Source organism: Mustelus asterias, chromosome 4 (genome assembly GCF_964213995.1).
Source record: "Mustelus asterias chromosome 4, sMusAst1.hap1.1, whole genome shotgun sequence".
In the NCBI taxonomy this organism is placed as follows: domain Eukaryota; kingdom Metazoa; phylum Chordata; class Chondrichthyes; order Carcharhiniformes; family Triakidae; genus Mustelus; species Mustelus asterias.
The window spans coordinates 76988634-77007486 of NC_135804.1; the positions used below are offsets into that span (position 1 = coordinate 76988634).

At 45.5% G+C, this 18853-nt stretch overlaps 1 protein-coding gene across 1 annotated transcript; it reads right to left on the reverse strand.

The window, feature by feature from the left end:
• Window positions 1-965: 965 nt before the first annotated feature.
• Window positions 966-17880, reverse strand: gla (galactosidase, alpha). Its single transcript, XM_078211207.1, has 7 exons — window positions 17623-17880; window positions 12764-12938; window positions 12429-12606; window positions 7723-7814; window positions 4524-4685; window positions 4073-4270; window positions 966-3022 (listed from the first exon to the last, which is right to left on the reverse strand). The coding sequence occupies exons 1-7, from the start codon at window positions 17796-17798 to the stop codon at window positions 2711-2713; spliced, it is 1293 nt and encodes a 430-aa protein (XP_078067333.1). The 5' UTR covers window positions 17799-17880; the 3' UTR covers window positions 966-2710.
• Window positions 17881-18853: the final 973 nt, after the last annotated feature.

Below are 18853 nucleotides of genomic sequence, written 5' to 3' on the forward strand. Positions count from 1 at the left end.
GGCATGTCCTCATAAGTATATAGTATAATTGGCACAATGTGGCAGTGCTGTCCTACAAGGGTCTGTGTTCAGAGCCTGTACAGTGTAGCTACAATTACAGAACAAAGCCCCAGGGGGTCAGCCCATATATGGAATACAAAGATTTGGGCAGGACACACAGGAGGGAGTGATACCTGGATTCCAATGGTTAAATTACAAGATTCCACCAGCTAGGGTTATATTCTGTGGAAAGGTGAAGGGTAATTTGAAGGCATTGGAGAGGATGGATAGAAAAATGGTGGAGGCTAAATATACTGGTAAAGTTTGAGAACTCCAGTAGTTAATTGTATAGAGATATTCAGGTATTAAGGAACAATGATTAGTGGCAGATGAATTACCTCAAGCAGATTGGGGAATATATTCCTGGTTGTAGAGTGATTCCAATCTGTGATTGGTCAACAGGGAATTCACCAGTTACTGGAAGGGTTTTTGGTGTTGAGATGGCAGGCACATTAATCAGTTATAGTCTCAAGGGACTGATATTGCCTCTGTAGATCAAGTGCTTATCCCCAAGTCTGTATGAAACAGTTAATTTGCACATAACTCTCACAGCAGCTATGTGATAATGATCAGAACAGCAGGTCTATTTTAGTTACATTGGTTGAGAGATAAATATTAACTTGGGCACTTAATGTGGCTGGAATTTCTACATTCACCCAAGGATGCCTAACTGCTGTTGTGCAGAACTCAGTTCTTTACCGGAGTATCAAACTGGATTATGCACTCCAGGCTGTTTGAACCCACAACCTTCCCCCTAGAACATCTTGGAAATGATTCAGGAACTATAGCAAGACAGTAATTTTATTTCCTGACCTTGAAGATAGCTATAATGTGCAGTCTGAAGGTTGAAAAAACTGAAGATACTTTAGTTTGACTATTCTCTTCCCCCTCACTCCCCAGAGAGAGACAATATTTAAAAAATAAACTCGAGCAGAGATGGTAAATTTAATTAAACATTAAGAATTTCTGTTAGAAATCAGCCATTTACAAGTTCATCACATGACAAATCTTGATGAAAATAAATCAACTCTAGTCAGGCTTGATTATCTTAAATCATTTTAATTAATAAATAGCTACCCACAGATTGGGAGAGAGCAGTAAAGCCCTGGGTAGCTGGAGCTGCTTCCGAGTCAGCTTAATCCACAGCTAGATAGGTGTGGGTGCAGGAGAGTAGACACCATGGGGCAGTCATCCTCCTTTTGTGCTGTGACTGTATGACAACAGATGGAGTCTGGTGCCTAAACTGTCCACACAATGCACGCCAACAAAACAAAAGACAAGTATCATGGGGTATGTATATGGCATGTGAATGGGATGGATCATAAGGCCCAAAACCACAAAGCATCAATTTGTGCAAATACCCCACCAAGGGCACAATCTAGTTCTGGAGACCATACCATGAGCAAAAGGAGGAGTGCGGTCTCATTGGGAGCACAAATGAGCTGAGACTGGGCTATGAGGAATAACTGGAAATACTCAGCCTTGGGGAAATGGTGAGCTAATATGAGGCTATAATCATTCCAATTGGAATTAGATCCCAGAAGAGTCATGAGATCCAAACTAGGACTCAGCTGAGGTAGAAATCCTCATTCACAGGGCAGAAACAATGTGGGATGAGAGATATGGGAGTAGAATGTGCCAAATGTCTAAAGACAGCAGCGATCATCCAGAGTCATTTGAGAAGAAACACATTGGAATTTCCATGAACACATTGAGAAACACAGACTAAGGCACAAACACTCAGCTCCCAATCCTGAGCCAGTGCAATGTGTATTGAATGGTTTACCTGCTACTCAGTTTCAGGGTATTATATCTCAAACCCCCCCCCACAAGGGGCATAGCTGAGAATAGCAGCAAAAGTTTTAGTATTTTTCTGGGGTGGGTGCAAGGTGCCAGGTGAACCCTGTCCTATATGACAGCAATGGGACATCCTGGCATGTAATAAGAGCCAGCAGCTGTGATGGGAAGCTTACATAGCCTATTTAACAGTAGTGTCCATGATGTGGAGATGCCGGTTTTGGACTGGGGTAAACACAGTAAGGCGGCTCAACACCAGGTTAAAGTCCAACAGGTTTATTTAGTAGCAAAAGCCACTAGCTTTCGGACCACTGCTCCTTCTTCAGGTAAGTGGGAGTTCTGTTCACAAACAGGGCATATAAAGACACAAACTCAATTTACAAAATAATGGTTGGAATGCGAGTCTTTACAGGTAATCAAGTCTTAAAAAGTACAGACAATGTGAGTGGAGAGCCTTTAAGACTTGATTACCTTTAAGACTTGATTACCTGTAAAGACTCACATTCCAACCATTATTTTGTAAATTGAGTTTGTGTCTTTATATGCCCTGTTTGTGAACTGAAATCCCACTCACCTGATGAAGAGGCAGCGCTCCAGAAGCTAGTGGCTTGTGCTACCAAATAAACCGGTTGGACTTTAACCTGGTGTTGTGAGACTTCTAACAGTAGTATCATAAGGGAATCAGTAAGTGCCCCTCTTAGTTTAAAGATTATGGGGGGGAAAAGGGAGAAATTACTGAACTAGTGAATTAGATTTATCCACACAGATTCTTGATAAGAATTTGAAATTATTCTGAAAGATCAGCAGCACCTGACTGATTGGTTGAGACTCCACAGACTGATTTAAAGAGCAGCCACAAGTTTATAGCCTGGATCTACACTCCATGTTTCCTCTCTGTTTCCATCTTGAGTGAGGAGTCTGTGCTGTGAGGGAAAACAGTGAACAGGACGGTCCCAGTGGGATTTACCCAGAAGTCCAACATGGAGGTCTGGATATAGATTCCTTGGAATTGGAAAGCTGGGAGGATCTGTGTGATGAGGCACTCTCCCTGGCAGGCTTTGCCATCATCCAGGCCAAAAACGAAAATAGAAAACTTCCGCGGACCCCCGATCTCTGCCCGGTTGACAATAGCATAAGCGAATCCTCCACCTGCCAGGGGCCGTGACCATAGTTCAAAGTTTTGTAGCTGGGGAGGCAAGGAGACAATTTAACATACTTGCAAACCCATGTACACACATGTGCCCTAGCATTCATGCATATTTTAACAAGTGTGTAATGACACAGATGCGCAAAGGTCCCAATTCACCAGGTGGTGACTGAATTAATGTTGGAACTGTATAAAATGTTCGTTAGGCCACAGCTAGAATATTGTGTGCAATTCTGGAATCCACATAAGAGGGATATGAGCATCGGAAAAGGTGCACAGAAGGTTTACTAGGATGTTGCGTGGGCTGGAGAGTTTTAGTTATGAAGAGAGATTGGATAGACTGAGGTTTTTCCCCCCGTGGAACAGAGGAGACTGGGGGGGGACATGATTGAGATGCATAAAATTATGAGGGGCAGAGATAGACAGGAAGAAACTGACCTCTACCCAGGAGAAAAATGATCAGAGGTCATAGATTTAAGGTAAGGAGCAGGTGGTTTAGAGGAAAAGTTTTCATCTAGAGGGAATGCGGAGCTCACTGCCTGAAAGGGTGGTGGAAGCAGAGATCCTTGTAATATTTAAGAAATATTTGGATGTGCACTTGCAATGGCATACAAGGTGCCAAGTGCTGGAAAATGGGATTAGCTTGGTTGACTGGCCAGTCTTTGACCAGTGCAAACACAATGAGCTGAAGGACCATTTTCTGTTCTGTAAACCTCTACGATTGAAGATATTTTGGAAACGGACACATGGTGAGAATCATTTCAGCATTTGGTTCACCATCGAGACTAATTTTATCCCCAAAACAAAGCCTCCAAGAAGTCCTGACTTCCTTGCTCTAGGACAGTCCTGTTTTATTACAACTCTAGATAGGGGACTGGGTATTAAGCAATAACTGGTCACAGCTGATGCTGTCCCTCAGGTTGATGCCCTCACACAAGTACATTTCCCAGAGGAGGGGGAGATGGATGAGCTCAGCCACATCCAGACCCATCACATGGCTTCGCAGGGAGGCATTCAGATCTTCATCGCCAGAGTCTGCTACCAAAGCTCACATGGGGCCCAACCCGAGGGAGTGGGCGTGTTACTCACTTTGCTGACTCGCTGGCCCTGAATACCCAGAGAGTCCTGGTTAATGGCAATGATGTATTTGTTCTGCAGCAGAGCCTTGGAGTCCGGGTCAATGTTCCGCAGATCATTTGACATCAGGAGAGGAGCCGCCATTATGGCCCAGAGTGCCATCTGGGTGATCTGCTGGTCCTTGCTCAATCCAAAGTTCCCGATTACCAGCTGCAAAAACAAACACAAGGCATCACACCTTGAAACACAGAGAAAGTACTCATCTCCATCCAAACAGCTTGGGGGTGGAAAGAGTCCAGGACTCACCATGATCCTGGAAGGTTGGGGAGAGAGGGCACAGCGAGTAAAGGATCCGCACTGTGACCTGATGAGAAGGATCTGGCTCCCACTCCAATCTGGGATAGGAGTTTGAGGTCAGAATCTATTGAAGTTAGATTTTTAACCTTGAGGCACACAAACCTACCATATCAGGATCATTCCAGCCTCCAGGACCTGCTATTGGAGCAATCAGACTCTGATGCAGGGCTATCCAATCAATGATGCTTTTTACAGAGTCCCACGAGTCATCAATGTCACCATGGTTTCTCCAGTGGTTGCAGTATTTCCTGATCTCTGTGTAATTGGGCTGGGAAAACACAAAAGGTGTCAAAGAATCAGCATCATCTTCCCAAATCAAAGAGTTCAGAATCACCCTTGGGTCTCATAATACAAACTGATTATTCCTTCCCCTGCTTAACGACTTCACCCAATGTGCTACTTACTCCACAGAGTTACACCGAGTGCAGTTGCTCAACCCATCCAGAATGGCAGCAGGACACATGATAGACTTCTTACCACTGATCAATAGTTATTAGGAAACGTTGCAGAGGAAGTCACCATCTGCACTGTCCCAAACACCAGCCTGTGACTTCCCACCAAACAGTAAGGGTGGGCCAATACTGAACTCAACATTTCAACATAGGCGACACAGTGGTTAGCACAGCTGCCTCTCAGCACCAGGGACCCGTATTCGATTCTGGCCTTGGGTGACTGTGTGGAGTTTGCACGTTCTCCCAGTGCCGGCGTGGGTTTCCTCCGTGCGCTTCCTCCATGCGCTCCGGCTTCCTCCCACACAGTCTGAAAGATATGGTCAGGTGGATTAGCTTTACTAAATTGCCCCTTAGTGTCAAAAGATATGTAGGTTAGGTGGACTAGCGATGGTAAATGCATAAGGTTACAGCAAAAAAAAAAAGGGGGGGGTTTGCAGTTTGGGCCTAGGTAAAATGCTCTAATCGGAGAGTCGGTACAGACTCAATGGGCTGAATGGCCTCTTTCTGCACTGTAGGAATTCTATGGTTCTAAGAATGCGAAAGAGCTGGATTATCAGAAAGAACACTAGATGCTGCCTGGGATACAGACAACAAAAAGGTGTCCAATTTTTAACATGAGATTTTCAATGACTCATGGCCTTGAATTCAATACTCAAATTGCTCACTGTAAAGCAGCATTGCAAATATTATAGCTGTGCAGTTTGTATAATAATAAAAGGTTGAGTTCAATTTTGAGGATGTTATGTTTACACCATGTAAAAGATGGGCCTGATGAACTGATCGAGCACGACATTTTAACAACACATTTAGTGCATTTTGTTGTACTATCCTCTGTTTTGGGTGTCAGTAAAGTAGTTCAATAATGGCTGGCTACAATTGATCATCTGATAGTCTTACTCAGAGCAACATACTGCCCAGTATCCAGAGCATTGAATGGAACAGTGAAAGAGATAATATATACAGTGGAGGATGAGAATATGGTGGGATCGGACTGCTGATTGGTCAGGCGATTGTGTTTGTAATGGGTCACTACCTGTTAACATTCTTGCTGTGGATTGGTCAACTGGATGGTAGTGTGTTTCTTGAGCAAGGGTAGCCAGAAGCCACTGATGAAAAAGCCGCTGTGTGGGGGCAGGGCAGTGTGGTGATGGTTGACCTCCATGGCCTCTTGCAAGCCAGTGTGTAGTGTATGAACCAAGTCTAGAGTTGAATCATTGATCTGATAGTTACTAAGCTTGAGCATATTTTTAAAAAAATATTTCATGGGATGTAGGTGTCACTGGCTAGTCTACCATTCAGTGTCTATCCCTAGTTGCCCTTGAGAAGGTGATGGTGAGCCACCTTCTTGAACCACTGCAGTTCATCCAGTGTTGGTATACCTAGTGCTATTAGGAAGGAAGTTCCAGGGTTTTGACCTGGCAAAAGTGAAGGAACAGCTGATATATTTCCAAGTCAGTATGACTTTGAGGGGAACTTCCAGATGTTCCAATGTATCTGCTGCCCTTGTCCTTCTAGATGCTAGAGGTCACAGGTTTGGAAGGTGCTGTCCAAGGAGCCTTGGTGAGTTGCTGCAGTGCATCTTGTAGATGGTACACACTGTTGCTACTGTGTGTCGGCGGTGGAGGGAGTGAATATTTAAGGTGATAGGTGGTTAGACAATAGCTGACTTGTCCCATTCACTGCATTTGAAGCAAGTTTGATGTTCCTCAAGTCTAATGTGTGGGCTGTTGTCTGTTTTGCCAATGTAGACAAGGCTGCAATCATGGTATTGAGAATATAACAACGTGACCAATCAGTAGCAAGATCCTGTCCATATTCTCGCCAACTCCTTCACCTATTCCTCATTTCTCCCAATAATGGGACAGGATGTGCTGCATAAAAAAAGAGGCCTAGCTGATTATCTAAGCTAACAACTGCCTCTTTTCAGAGAAATCTTTAACCTGGTGTAACTGTAAAATACTTTTACTCAATGTTGGCGCTCTCGCATTGTAATTGCATAAACTTGGTCAAGCTCCCTCTAAGATTGTAAACCCTTCAATCAAATCACCCCATCAATGTTAAAATGATTCAATGAGGTCGATAGAGAAATATTTCTTCTGGGAGAGTGACCAGAACAAAGATCATAAGCCTCAAATTAGAGCTCGGTTGTTCTGGAGTAAAATCAGGAAACACATTTACACAAGAATTCTGGAACCTTCTCCCTAAATACTCTGGAGGACAATTTGAGCTTTCACAATTGATTGAATTAGACTTGGGCATCAAACACCATGGAGCAAAAACAGGCAAATGAAGTTAAAGTGAATCAGCTGTAAACATTCACTCCATCAGTGGCAGCAGAGTGTACCATCTACAAGATGCATTGCAACAATTTCAACTCTCCTTTCAGACCTTCCAGACCCATGACCTCTACCACCTGGAAGGACAAGGGCAGCAGACATATGGAAACACTACTACCTGGAAGTTCCCCTCCAAACCACTCACCATCCTGACTGGGAGCTATATCACCGTTCCTTCACTGTCACTAATTAAAATTATGGAGCCCCCTCCCTAACAGCACTGTGCGTGTACCTACGTCACGGACTACAGCGGTTCAAGTTGGCAGCTCACAATCACCTTCTCAAGGGGCAATTAGCAATGGGCAACAAATGCTGATGTAGCCAGTGGTGCCAATATTCCAGTAATAAATGAATATATTGTGGGCTCAAGCTTCCTATGCGACAGACTTGAGGGGCTGAATCTCCTCTGGTCTGGGTAAATCTACATGGACTGATATGGTTTGAAACCTCATGTACATTGATCGGTCCTGGTGCAGTGAAAAGGAACAAGGAGACAAGCCTGGCAGCTGGGCAATACCTTCTTGAAAGGCCACAGGTAGAAAGGCCACTCGCAGGAGTACACAATATCACGCCCTGTCTGATTCAAGGCCAGAGACATGTTCATGTAACCTAAAAACCCAGAGGACAAGAAATTTCATTAGAACATGGCTGAACTTCCCCATCAAATCCACTTAATATTCATAGTCATTGACTCTTGCAGTTCTAGATATTTAAATCAAAGAGTTTCAAAGATTCACAAGGTAAATGAAGAAATTTCTTCCACAAGTAGGTCAGGCAGATTGGCAACGCTAAATTGCCTTTAAGTGTCCCAAGATGTGTAGATTAGGTGGACTAGCCATGGTGAACATGCAGTGGGTACAGGGATAGGGCAGGGGAGAGGGTCTGAGTAAAACAATGTCAGAGAGTCGGTGTAGACTCAATGGGATGAATGGCCTCCTTCTGCACTGTAGGGATTCTTTGATTCTCATCTCAGACCCAAATGATTGACTTTCCGTCCCGTCCCTCTGAACCCACAATCTGACATGTTCCACTGTAGCAAGAAGAAATGATAACCAGCATGGACTGGCATCAGATTAAATTGACCGAATGATGATATCAATGAAGAGGGTTCATGTTCTCCAAATCCATGGTCTTTAATAAACTTGTTAGCAAAATGGAAGCCCCTGGATTTAAAAGGGTACTGACAGCATGGATACAAAATTAGCAAAGATACAGAAAGTAGTGATGCCTATCACACTGAAGGAAATGGAACAGTGGGGTCCCACAGTTGGCAATATCGGAACCACTGTTCTGTTTAAAATCTACATTAATGATCTGCACTTGGGTATACTTGGCCCAAACCTCAAATGTTGTAAAGAGTGAGGATGGTAGTGAACTTCTGGAGAAGATACAGATGAAATGGGTAGTCATATGGTCGATGAAGTTAAAAGCAGAGAAGTGTGAAGTGATATAGTTTGGAAGGAAGAATGAGGAGAGGCAATGTAAACTAACGTTAAATGGAATTAAAATAGAGATCGCCCATGATATAATCGAGTGGCAGAATTGGCTCAAGGGGCTGAATGGCCTCTTCCTGTGAGAATTAGGAGGTGCAGAATAGCATTCCAATGAGGACTTTAGAAGAGCTGCCAGAAGCTTCTCTTTATTCAGTAAGGTTAAAGAGAAAATAGTTGCAGGAGGTCACAACACCTCAGCCTGGAGCTCCCTGTCCAACAGCTCTGCACCATTATCACACAGGTTTACAGTGGGTTAAGAAGGTAGATCACCACCGTTTCAATAGCATTAGGCATACGCAATAAATGCCAACCTTGCCAGTGATGCTCATATCCTATGAATAAATTTTAAAAGAATAAGAATGTGCATTGGTCTCCAGAGACAGAACAAAGGCACATTATACCCTAGTGGAAGCATAAAACATGAAGCAGGTGAACACACTCACTGGGAATGGAGGCAGGGCTGAGGCTGGAACTACCCGAGAATATCAACTCATTATAGTAACCAAGCTTAACCAGTCCTATCATCCTGGATAATCAATCAATTAAACCAAAACCGACCTGATGCACAAAGCGAGCAATTTGCTTATAGAACATAGAACAGTACAGCACAGAACAGGCCCTTGGGCCCACGATGTTGTGCCGAGCTTTATCTGAAACCAAGATCAAGCTATCCCACTCCCTATCATTCTGGTGTGCTCCATTTGCCTATCCAATAACCGCTTAAATGTTCCTAAAGTGTCTGACTCCACTATCACTGCAGGCAGTCCATTCCACACCCCAACCACTCTCTGCGTAAAGAACCTACCTCTGATATCCTTCCTATATCTCCCACCATGAACCCTATAGTTATGCCCCCTTGTAATAGCTCCATCCACCCGAGGAAATAGTCTTTGAACATTCACTTTCATCCCTTCATCATTTTATAAACCTCTATTAAGTTTCCCCTCAGCCTCCTCCGCTCCAGAGAGAACAGCCCTAGCTCCCTCAACCTTTCCTCATAAGACCTACCCTCCAAACCAGGCAGCATCCTGGTAAATCTCCTCTGCACTCTTTCCAGCGCTTCCACATCCTTCTTATAGTGAGGTGACCAGAACTGCACACAATATTCCAAATGTGGTCTCACCAAAGTCCTGTACAGTTGCAACATAACCCCACGGCTCTTAAACTCCAACCCCCGTTAATAAAAGCTAACACACTATAGGCCTTCTTCACAGCTCTATCCACTTGACTGGCAACCTTTAGAGATCTGTGGATATGGACCCCAAGGTCTCGCTGTTCCTCCACAGTCTTCAGAACCCTACCTTTGACCCTGTAATCCACATTTAAATTAGTCCTACCAAAATGAATCACCTCACATTTATCAGGGTTAAACTCCATTTGCCATTTTTCAGCCCAGCTTTGCATCCTATCTATGTCTCTTTGCAGCCTACAACAGCCCTCCACCTCATCCACTACTCCACCAATCTTGGTGTCATCAGCAAATTTACTGATCCACCCTTCAGCCCCCTCCTCTAAGTCATTAATAAAAATCACAAAGAGCAGAGGACCAAGCACTGATCCCTGTGGCACTCCGCTAGCAACCTGCCTCCAGTCCGAAAATTTTCCATCCACCACCACCCTCTGTCTTCAATCAGATAGCCAGTTACCTAACCAATCGGCCAACTTTCCCTCTATCCCACACCTCCTTACTTTCAACATAAGCCGACCATGGGGGACCTTATCAAACGCCTTACTAAAATCCATGTATATGACATCAACTGCCCTACCTTCATCAACACACTTAGTTACCTCCTCAAAAAATTCAATCAAATTTGTGAGGCACGACTTGCCCTTCACAAATCCGTGCTAACTATCCCGGATTAACCCGCATCTTTCTAAATGGTCGTAAATCCCATCCCCAAGGACCTTTTCCAACAATTTACCAACCACCGAAGTAAGACTAACCGGTCTATAATTACCAGGGTAATTTCTATTCCCTTTCTTAAACAGAGGAACAACATTCGCCACTCTCCAGTCCTCTGGCATCATCCCCGTGGACAGTGAGGACCCAAAGATCAAAGCCAAAGGCTCTGCAATCTCATCCCTTGCCTCCCAAAGAATCCTAGGATATATTTCATCAGGCCCAGGGGACTTATCGACCTTCAGTTTATTCAAAATTGCCAGTACATCCTCCCTCCGAACAACTATTTCCTCCAGCCTATTAGCCTGTAACACCTTCTCTTCCTCAAAAACATGGCCCCTCTCCTTGGTGAACACTGAAGAAAAGTATTCATTCATCACCTTGCCTATCTCTACTGACTCCATACACAAGTTCCCACTACTGTCCTTGACCGGCCCTAACCTCACCCTGGTCATTCTTTTATTCCTCACATAAGAGTAAAAAGCCTTGCGGTTTTCCTTGATCCGACCCGCCAAGCACTTCTCATGTCCCCTCCTAGCTCTCCTAAGCCCCTTTTTCAGCTCATTCCTTGCTAACTTGTAACCCTCAATCAAGCCATCTGAACCTTGTTTCCTCATCCCTACATAAGCTTCCCTCTTCCTTTTCACAAGACATTCCACCTCTTTCGTGAACCATGGTTCCCTCACTCTGCCATTTCCTCCCTGCCTGACAGGGACATACCTATCAAGGACACCCAGTATTTGTTCCTTGAAAAAGTTCCACTTTTCATTAGTTCCTTTCCCTGACAGTTTCTGTTCCCATCTTATGCCCCCTAATCACATCATAATTACCTCTCCCCCAATTGTAAACCTTGCCCTGCCGTACGGCCCTATCCCTCTCCATTGCAATAACAAAAGACACTGAATTGTGGTCACTATCTCCAAAGTGTTCTCCCACAACCAAATCTAACACTTGGCCCGGTTCATTTTCCAGTAACAAATCCAATGTGGCCTCACCTCTTGTCGGCCTATCCACATATTGTGTCAGGAAACCCTCCTGCACACACTGCACAAAAACTGCCCCATCCGAACTATTCGACCTACAAAGGTTCCAATCAATATTTGAAAAGTTAAAGTCCCCCATGACAACTACCCCGTGACCCCCACACATATCCATAATCTGCTTAGCAATTTCTTCCTCCACATCTCTATTACTATTTGGGGGCCTATAGTAAACTCTTAACAACGTGATTGCTCCTTTCCTATTTCTAACTTCAGCCCATATTACCTCAGTGTGCAGATCCCCCTCAAAGTGCCTTTCCGCAGCCGTTAGACTATCCTTGATTAACAATGCCACTCCTCCACCTCTTTTACCAGCTTCCCTACTCTTACTGAAACATCTATACCCCGGAACTTCCAACAACCATTCCTGTCCTTGTTCTACCCATGTCTCCGTAATGGCCACAACATCGTAGTCCCAAGTACCAATCCACGCCCCAAGTTCATCTACCTTGTTCCGGATGCTCCTTGCATTGAAGTAGAGACACTTCAACCCACCTTCCTGTCTACCGGTACCCGCCCTTGACCTTGATACCTTCCCCAGTACCTCACCACCCTCAACACTGACTTCTGGACTACAACTCCTTTTCCCACTCCCCTGACAAATTAGTGCTTACATCTACTGCAGCAAGTAGCAGAACTTGGACGTGACCAGGATCAGCAGCACTTTTTTAAAAACATGAATTCTGCAGTTCCTCTTGTAACGAAAGTGACATTGGTTAACAGGAATGGATTGAGGAACTGTGGATTCCAGCACTAAAAACTTTTGGGCTTCGTCACCACCTGGACTCACCCTCAATCAGCAAATCCAAACTGATGAAATTGCAGCCATCAAACTTCAGGAGGTCCACTCCCCAATCAGCAAAGGTCTCTGCATCCAATTCATAGTAGCCATAACTGCCCGGATATCCGGCACAGGTATAGGTGCCCACATCCTGATAGATGCCCAGTTTCAGGCCTTTAGAATGGATCTGTGCCAGGAGAGAGAGAGAGAGAGAGAGAGAGAGATGGACAAAATCAGCATGATCAATCAAAGCCATGGAGAATAAGAGGATTTATTGCACAGAAAGACCTTTCCACCCAACTGTTCAATGCCAGGGCTTACGCCCACACACAGTCCGTACTCACATAGTCTGCCAGCCGCTTTATTCCACTAGGGAACCGCTCGGGGTCAGCCTGTAGGCGGTGGTTGGCATCCCGCGTGCTAGCAAGCCAACAATCATCAATACAAACGTAATTATAGCCAACTTCCTTCCAGCCCTCTGCTGCCATGATATCAGCCATCTGCATGTAGAGCTGCTCACTACACAGAACAAAAGATGAACAGTGGTTTCCTTCACCAGATAAAATACCAAAGACTCACTCAAACCTTTCACAATCTATGATGTGGAGATGCCGGTGTTGGACTGGGGTAGGCACAGTAAGTAGTCTCAACACCAGGTTAAAGTCCAACAGGTTTATTTGGTAGCACGAACTTTTGGAGCACCGCTCCTTCATCAGGTGAGTGCAGGATTTGTTTCACAAACAGGGCATATATAGACACAAACTCAATTACAAGATAATGGTTGGAATGCGAGTCTTAACAGGTAATCAAGTCTTTACAGGTGCAGAAAATGCGAGTGGAGAGAGGGTTAAGCACAGGTTAAAGTAGTGTGAATTGTCTCAAGCCAGGACAGAGATTTTGCAAGCCCAGGCAAATCGTGGGGGGGTTACAGATAGTGTGACATGAACCCAAGATCCCGGTTGAGGCTGTCCTCATGGGTGCAGAACTTGGCCATCAGTTTCTGCTCAGCGATTCTGTGTTGTCATGTGTCTTGAAGGCCGCCTTGGAGAACACTTACCCAAAGATCAGAGGCTGAATGCCCTTGACTGCTGAAGTGTTCCGACAGGAAGGGAACACTCCTGCCTGGTGATTGTCGTCAAGCGGTGTCCATTAATCTGTTGTCATAGCATCTGCATGGTCTCGCCAATGTACCATGCCTCGGGACATCCTTTCCTGCAGCGTATCAGGTAGACAATGTTGGCCGAGTCACAAGAGTATGTACCGTGTACCTGATGGATGATGTTCTCACGTGAGATGATCCGGCACTTCTTGCAGAGGTTGCTGTGGCAGGGTTGTGTGGTGTCATGGTCACTGTTCTCCTGAAGGCTGGGTAGTTTGCTGCGTACAATGGTCTGTTTGAAGTTGCGCGGTTGTTTGAAGGCAAGAAGTGGGGGTGTGGGAATAGCTTCGAGATGTTTGTCTTCATCGATGACATGTTGAAGGCTCCGGAGAAGATGTCGTAGCTTTTCCGCTCCGGGGAAGTACTAGGCGATGAAGGGTACTCTGTCCGCCGTGTCCCGTGTTTGTCTTCTGAGGAGGTCTGTGTGGATCTTTTCTGTGGCACGTCAGAAGTGTCGGTCGATGAGTCGAGCGCCATATCCTGTTCTTACGAGGTGTCTTTTAGCATCTCTAGGTCTCTCTTGCGATCCTCCTCATCCGAGCAGATCCTGTGTATACGGAGGGCTTGTCCGTAGGGGATGGCTTCTATAACGTGTTTAGGGTGGAAGCTGGAGAAGTATCCGTGGGCTTGCAGAACAGTGAAGTGCTGAGGTGACTGTCCTTGGTGGAGGTTCATGTGCCCAAGAATGCGGCTGATTCTGGAGAGTAGTCCATGGTGAGATGGAACTTGATATCATATAGTTGTTTCAGTGATAGTTGCCATGAGTCCAAAGGAAGAAAATATCATTGATGTATCTAGCGTATAGTGGTCGGTTGAAGGTCCTGTGCGAACCTGTGCATAAAGATGTTACAGTTAGGAGTCTAACACCACCAGGTTAAAGTCCAACAGGTTTATTTGGACCAAATAAACCTGTTGGACTTTAACCTGGTGTTGTTAGACTCCTTACTGTATTTACCCCAGTCTAACGCCGGCATCTCCACATCATAAAGATGTTGGCATATTGAGATGCGAATTTGGTCCCCAAGACTGTTCCATGTGTCTGGATGAAGAACTGGTTGTTGAAGGTGAAGACGTTGTGGTCCAGGATGAAGCGAACGAGTTGTAGAATTGCCTCTGGAGACTGGCAGTTGTCGGCGTTGAGTACTGAGGCAGTTGCAGCAATGCCATCATCATAGGGGGATGCTGGTGTAGAGTGTTGAGACATCTAATGTGACGAGGAGTGTTCCTAGTTCAACTGCTCCATGTGTGCTGAGTTTCTGTAAGAGGTCTGTAGTGTCGCGACAGAAGCTGAGGGTTTTTTGTACAATGGGTTTCAGGATGCCCTCGACGTAGCTGGAGGGGTTCTCACACAGGATCCCATTGCCTTTTACGATGGGACGGCTGGGTGTGTTGGCCTTGTGTATTTTTGGGAGCAGTAGGGATCTCCAATGCACATGTGGGGTGAGAGCACGGAGGATGATCTGAAGGTCTGGATCAAAGGTCTTGATCCGTCTGTTGAGTTGACGGGTGCCTTCTTTGGTCAGATCTGCAGGTAACTGTCTGTAGTGTTCCTCATTATTCAGTTGTCGGTACACTTCTTTGCAGTAATCCGTTCTGTTACTGACAACTGTACAACGAGGAACTCTATAGACAGTTACCTGCAGATCCAACCAAAGAACACACCCGTCCACTCAGACTGATCAAGACCTTTGATCCAGACCTTCAGAGCACCCTCCATGCTCTCATCTCATGTACACCGTGTTGGAGATCTCTACTGCCTCCCGAAGATACACAAGGCCAACACACTCGGCCGTGCCATCGTATCAGGCAATGGGACCCGTGTGAGAACCTCTCCGGCTACGTCAAGGGCATCCTGAAACCCATTGTGCAAAGAACACCCAGCTTCTGCCGTAGTGTCTGCATGGTCTCGCCAATGTACCATGCCTCAGGATATCCTTTCCTGCAGCGTATCAGTTAGACAATATCGGCCGAGTTGCAAGAGTATGTACTGTGTACCTAGTGGATGATGTTCTCACGCAAGGTGATGGCAAAAACCGCACAGACCTCCTCAGAAGACAAACACGGGACACGGCCGACAGAGTATCCTTCGCCGTCCAGTACTTCCCCAGAGCGGAGAAGCTACACCTTCTCCAGAGCCTTCAACATGTCATCAATGAAGACAAACATCTCGCCAATGCCATCCCTCCACCCCCAATACTTGCCTTCAAAACACCCGCGCAACCTCAAACAGACCATTGTACGCAGCAAACTACCCAGCCTTCAGGTGAACCATGCAGACGCTACGACAACAGATAAATGGACACTACGCGTCAATCACCAGGCAGGAGTGTTCCCTTCCTGTCGGGGAACACTTCAGCAGTCAAGGGCATTCAGCCTCTGATCTTCGGGTAAGCGTTCTCCAAGGCGGCCTCCACGACACATCACATCGCAGAATCGCAAAGCAGAAACTGATAGCCAAGTTCTGCACACGAGGACAGCCTCAACCAGGATCTTGGGTTCATGTCACACTATCTGTAACCCCCACGACTTGCCTGGGCTTGCAAAATCTCACTAACTGTCCTGGCTGGAGACAATTCGCACCTCTTTAACCTGTGCTTAACCCTCTCTCCACTCATTGTCTACACCTGTAAAGACTTGATTACCTGTTAAGACTCGCATTCCAGCCATTATCTTGTAATCGAGTTTGTGTCTATATATACCGTTTGTGAAACAAATCCTGCACTCACCTGATAAAGGAGCAGCGCTCCAAAAGCTCGTGCTACCAAATAAACCTGTTGGACTTTAACCTGGTGTTGTGGGACTATTTACTTTCACAATCCAGACCAATACTCCAGCCACTCCCTCAGTGCTGCACTGTCTTTCAGATGAAATGTTAAAATGTTCTGTTCTTTCAGGTGGATGTGAAAGATTTGGTGGCACTATTTAATGAGGAGAGTTCTCCCGGTGTTTTGGCCAACAGTTCTTTCTCAACCAACAGCACTGACAGATCTGAAAACATTATACAGTCTCTCCCTGCTCCCAGTGCTGGGTGCTTCTGGGCAGCATGATGGCACAGTGGTTAGTACTGCTACCTTTCAGTGCCAGGGACATGGGTTCAATTCTGGCATTGGGTGGCTGTTTGTGCAGAGTTTGCACGTTCACCCCATGTCTGCGTGGGTTTCTTCCAGGTGCCCCGGTTTCCTCCCATAGTCCAAAGATGTGCAGGTTAGGTGGATTAGCTATGCTGAATTGCCCTTTAGTGTCAGGAGGATTAGCAGAGTAAATACGTGGAGTTATGGGGATAGGGCCTGGGTGGGATTGTTGTTGGTGCAGGTTTGATGGGCTGAATGGCCTCCTTCTGCATTGTAGGGATTCTATGATTACTTTGGCCTTGTGTTATTATGCATTTCAATCATTCCTTTTAAGCCTCTATGATCACTAGTTCTTAGATTCTCCCCCCACTCCCCACCCAAACCAAGCTTAATGCTATAAGCTGCTTCAGTATCTTCTTTTTTGGCATTTCCGATATCTTTCTTAAGTGGGGAAAGAGGAAGTACTGGAGAAGACACGTTCTTTTCTTTAACCTTTGCCAGCCCAGTTTAGTTCACTTAGCTGATTATTGTTGAATAGTTTTTACTCACTCATGCAATAGATTTGTCTAAATTCCTCCTCTTCCAATCTGAAGCATCTCCTTACTAAAATGCAACTGGTCTCTTTTTGTCTTGTCTCAATCCAAATGGATTCTGTATCCAACTTCTGTTATGCTATGTCACTTTTCTATTGTCACTATATAATTAAAGATTAGTTAACATCTAATTAGTACAGCTACCCTTACCAACACAGCCCCCCACCCCACCACCATTTTTTAATACATTATTTCCCCCCAGTACTGTGCTTTTTGTAGCCAGGTTTCAGTTGCCTCCATTACATCTGGCTCCCCACACACAATTGTTTCAGCTCCACTATTTAGTTTCAAATCCTATGTTTCCGATCCTACCTCTGCTCTCTGTTTCTGCCCCGTCGCCTGTTATCGGGGACCTCCTCTGTCTGTTTCAGCCCCCTCACCTGATACAGTTGTGTGGATCCTCCTGGCAGTTGACGTTACACAGGAACCTCTCCCAGTGAAGCCAGCCCATGATGGGGGTCCTGGCCAGTCCATTGTCCAGGCCCCAACACCCCTGGGCCAGCCCCAGAAGGCTGATGAGTAGCGCTGTGAGAGAGCGGCTCAGTCGCGGCTCCATCTTCCCTGTAACCGAGCCTGGAGCCGCCTACTGAGCAGCTCACCAGTGCCCGCCCTCCCGGCACCTCAGCCAGTCAGCACACGCACAGGGCGGGGCTCGCAACAGGTTCGGCTGCACAAGAGTTCTCGTGACTTCCTGGATCTGAGAGGGGGTAATTGGAGAGCTAATTAGAGAAGGGGTAATTAGAGGGTAATTAGGGAGAGGGGGTAATTGGAGAGGTAAAGAGAGAGAGGGTAATGAGAGAGGTAATTAGAGATAGGGTAATGAGAAAGAGGGGGTATTTAGAGAGAGGTGATAAGAAAGGAGTAATTAGAGAGAGAGTGTAATTAGAGAGAGGGTCGAGAGATAATTAGAGAGTGGGTAATTAGAGGGTGTAATTAGAGAGAGTTGAGAGGGAGATATGTAGAGGTAATTAGGGAGAGAGAGTAATTAGAGAGAGGGTCGAGAGGGAGGTAATTAGAGGGGGTAATTAGATGGTAGTTAAAGAAAGGGGTTAATTAGAGAGGGTTGAGGGGGTAATTAGAAGTAATTAGAGAGGAGGGGTAATGAGAGAGGGGTAATGAGAGCAGGTAATTAGAGAGAGTGGGTAATTAGAGAGAGGGTAATTAGAAGGTGTAATTAGAGAGAGGGTCGAGAGGGAGGTAATTAGAGAAAGTGGGTAATTAGAGAGAGGGGGTAATCAGAGGTATTTAGAGAGAGAGGTAATTCGAGTGAGAGGTAACTGGAGAGAGGGTAATTAAAGAGAGGGTGTAATTAGAGGGTCAAGAGGGGAGTAATTAGAGAAAGGGGGTAATTAGAGAGGGGGTAATTAGAGGGGGTAATTATACAGGGTAGTTAAAGAGGGGTTAATTAGAGAGAGGGTTGAGAGGGGGTAATTAGAAGTAATTAGAGAAAGAGGGAGTAATGAGAGAGAGGGTAGTTAGGTTATTTAGAGAGAGTGGTAATTAGTGTGGGGAAGAGAGGTAATTAGAGAGAGAGAGAGGTAATTAGAGAATGGGGGAGAGAGAGGGAAGTGAGAGAGGGGGGGAATTAAATGGTTACAGTCAACAAAGCTG

Excerpts from the sequence above, each read along its gene's own strand:
- gla (XM_078211207.1), bottom strand. The coding sequence starts at position 17,798 with ATGGAGCCGCGACTGAGCCGCTCTCTCACAGCGCTACTCATCAGCCTT. Across the intron at positions 12,607-12,763 it reads TAAAGCGGCTGGCAGACTAT|ATCCATTCTAAAGGCCTGAA; the intron begins GTGAGTACGGAC and ends CTCCTGGCACAG. Across the intron at positions 3,023-4,072 it reads AGGGCCAGCGAGTCAGCAAA|CTACAAAACTTTGAACTATG; the intron begins GTGAGTAACACG and ends TTGCCTCCCCAG.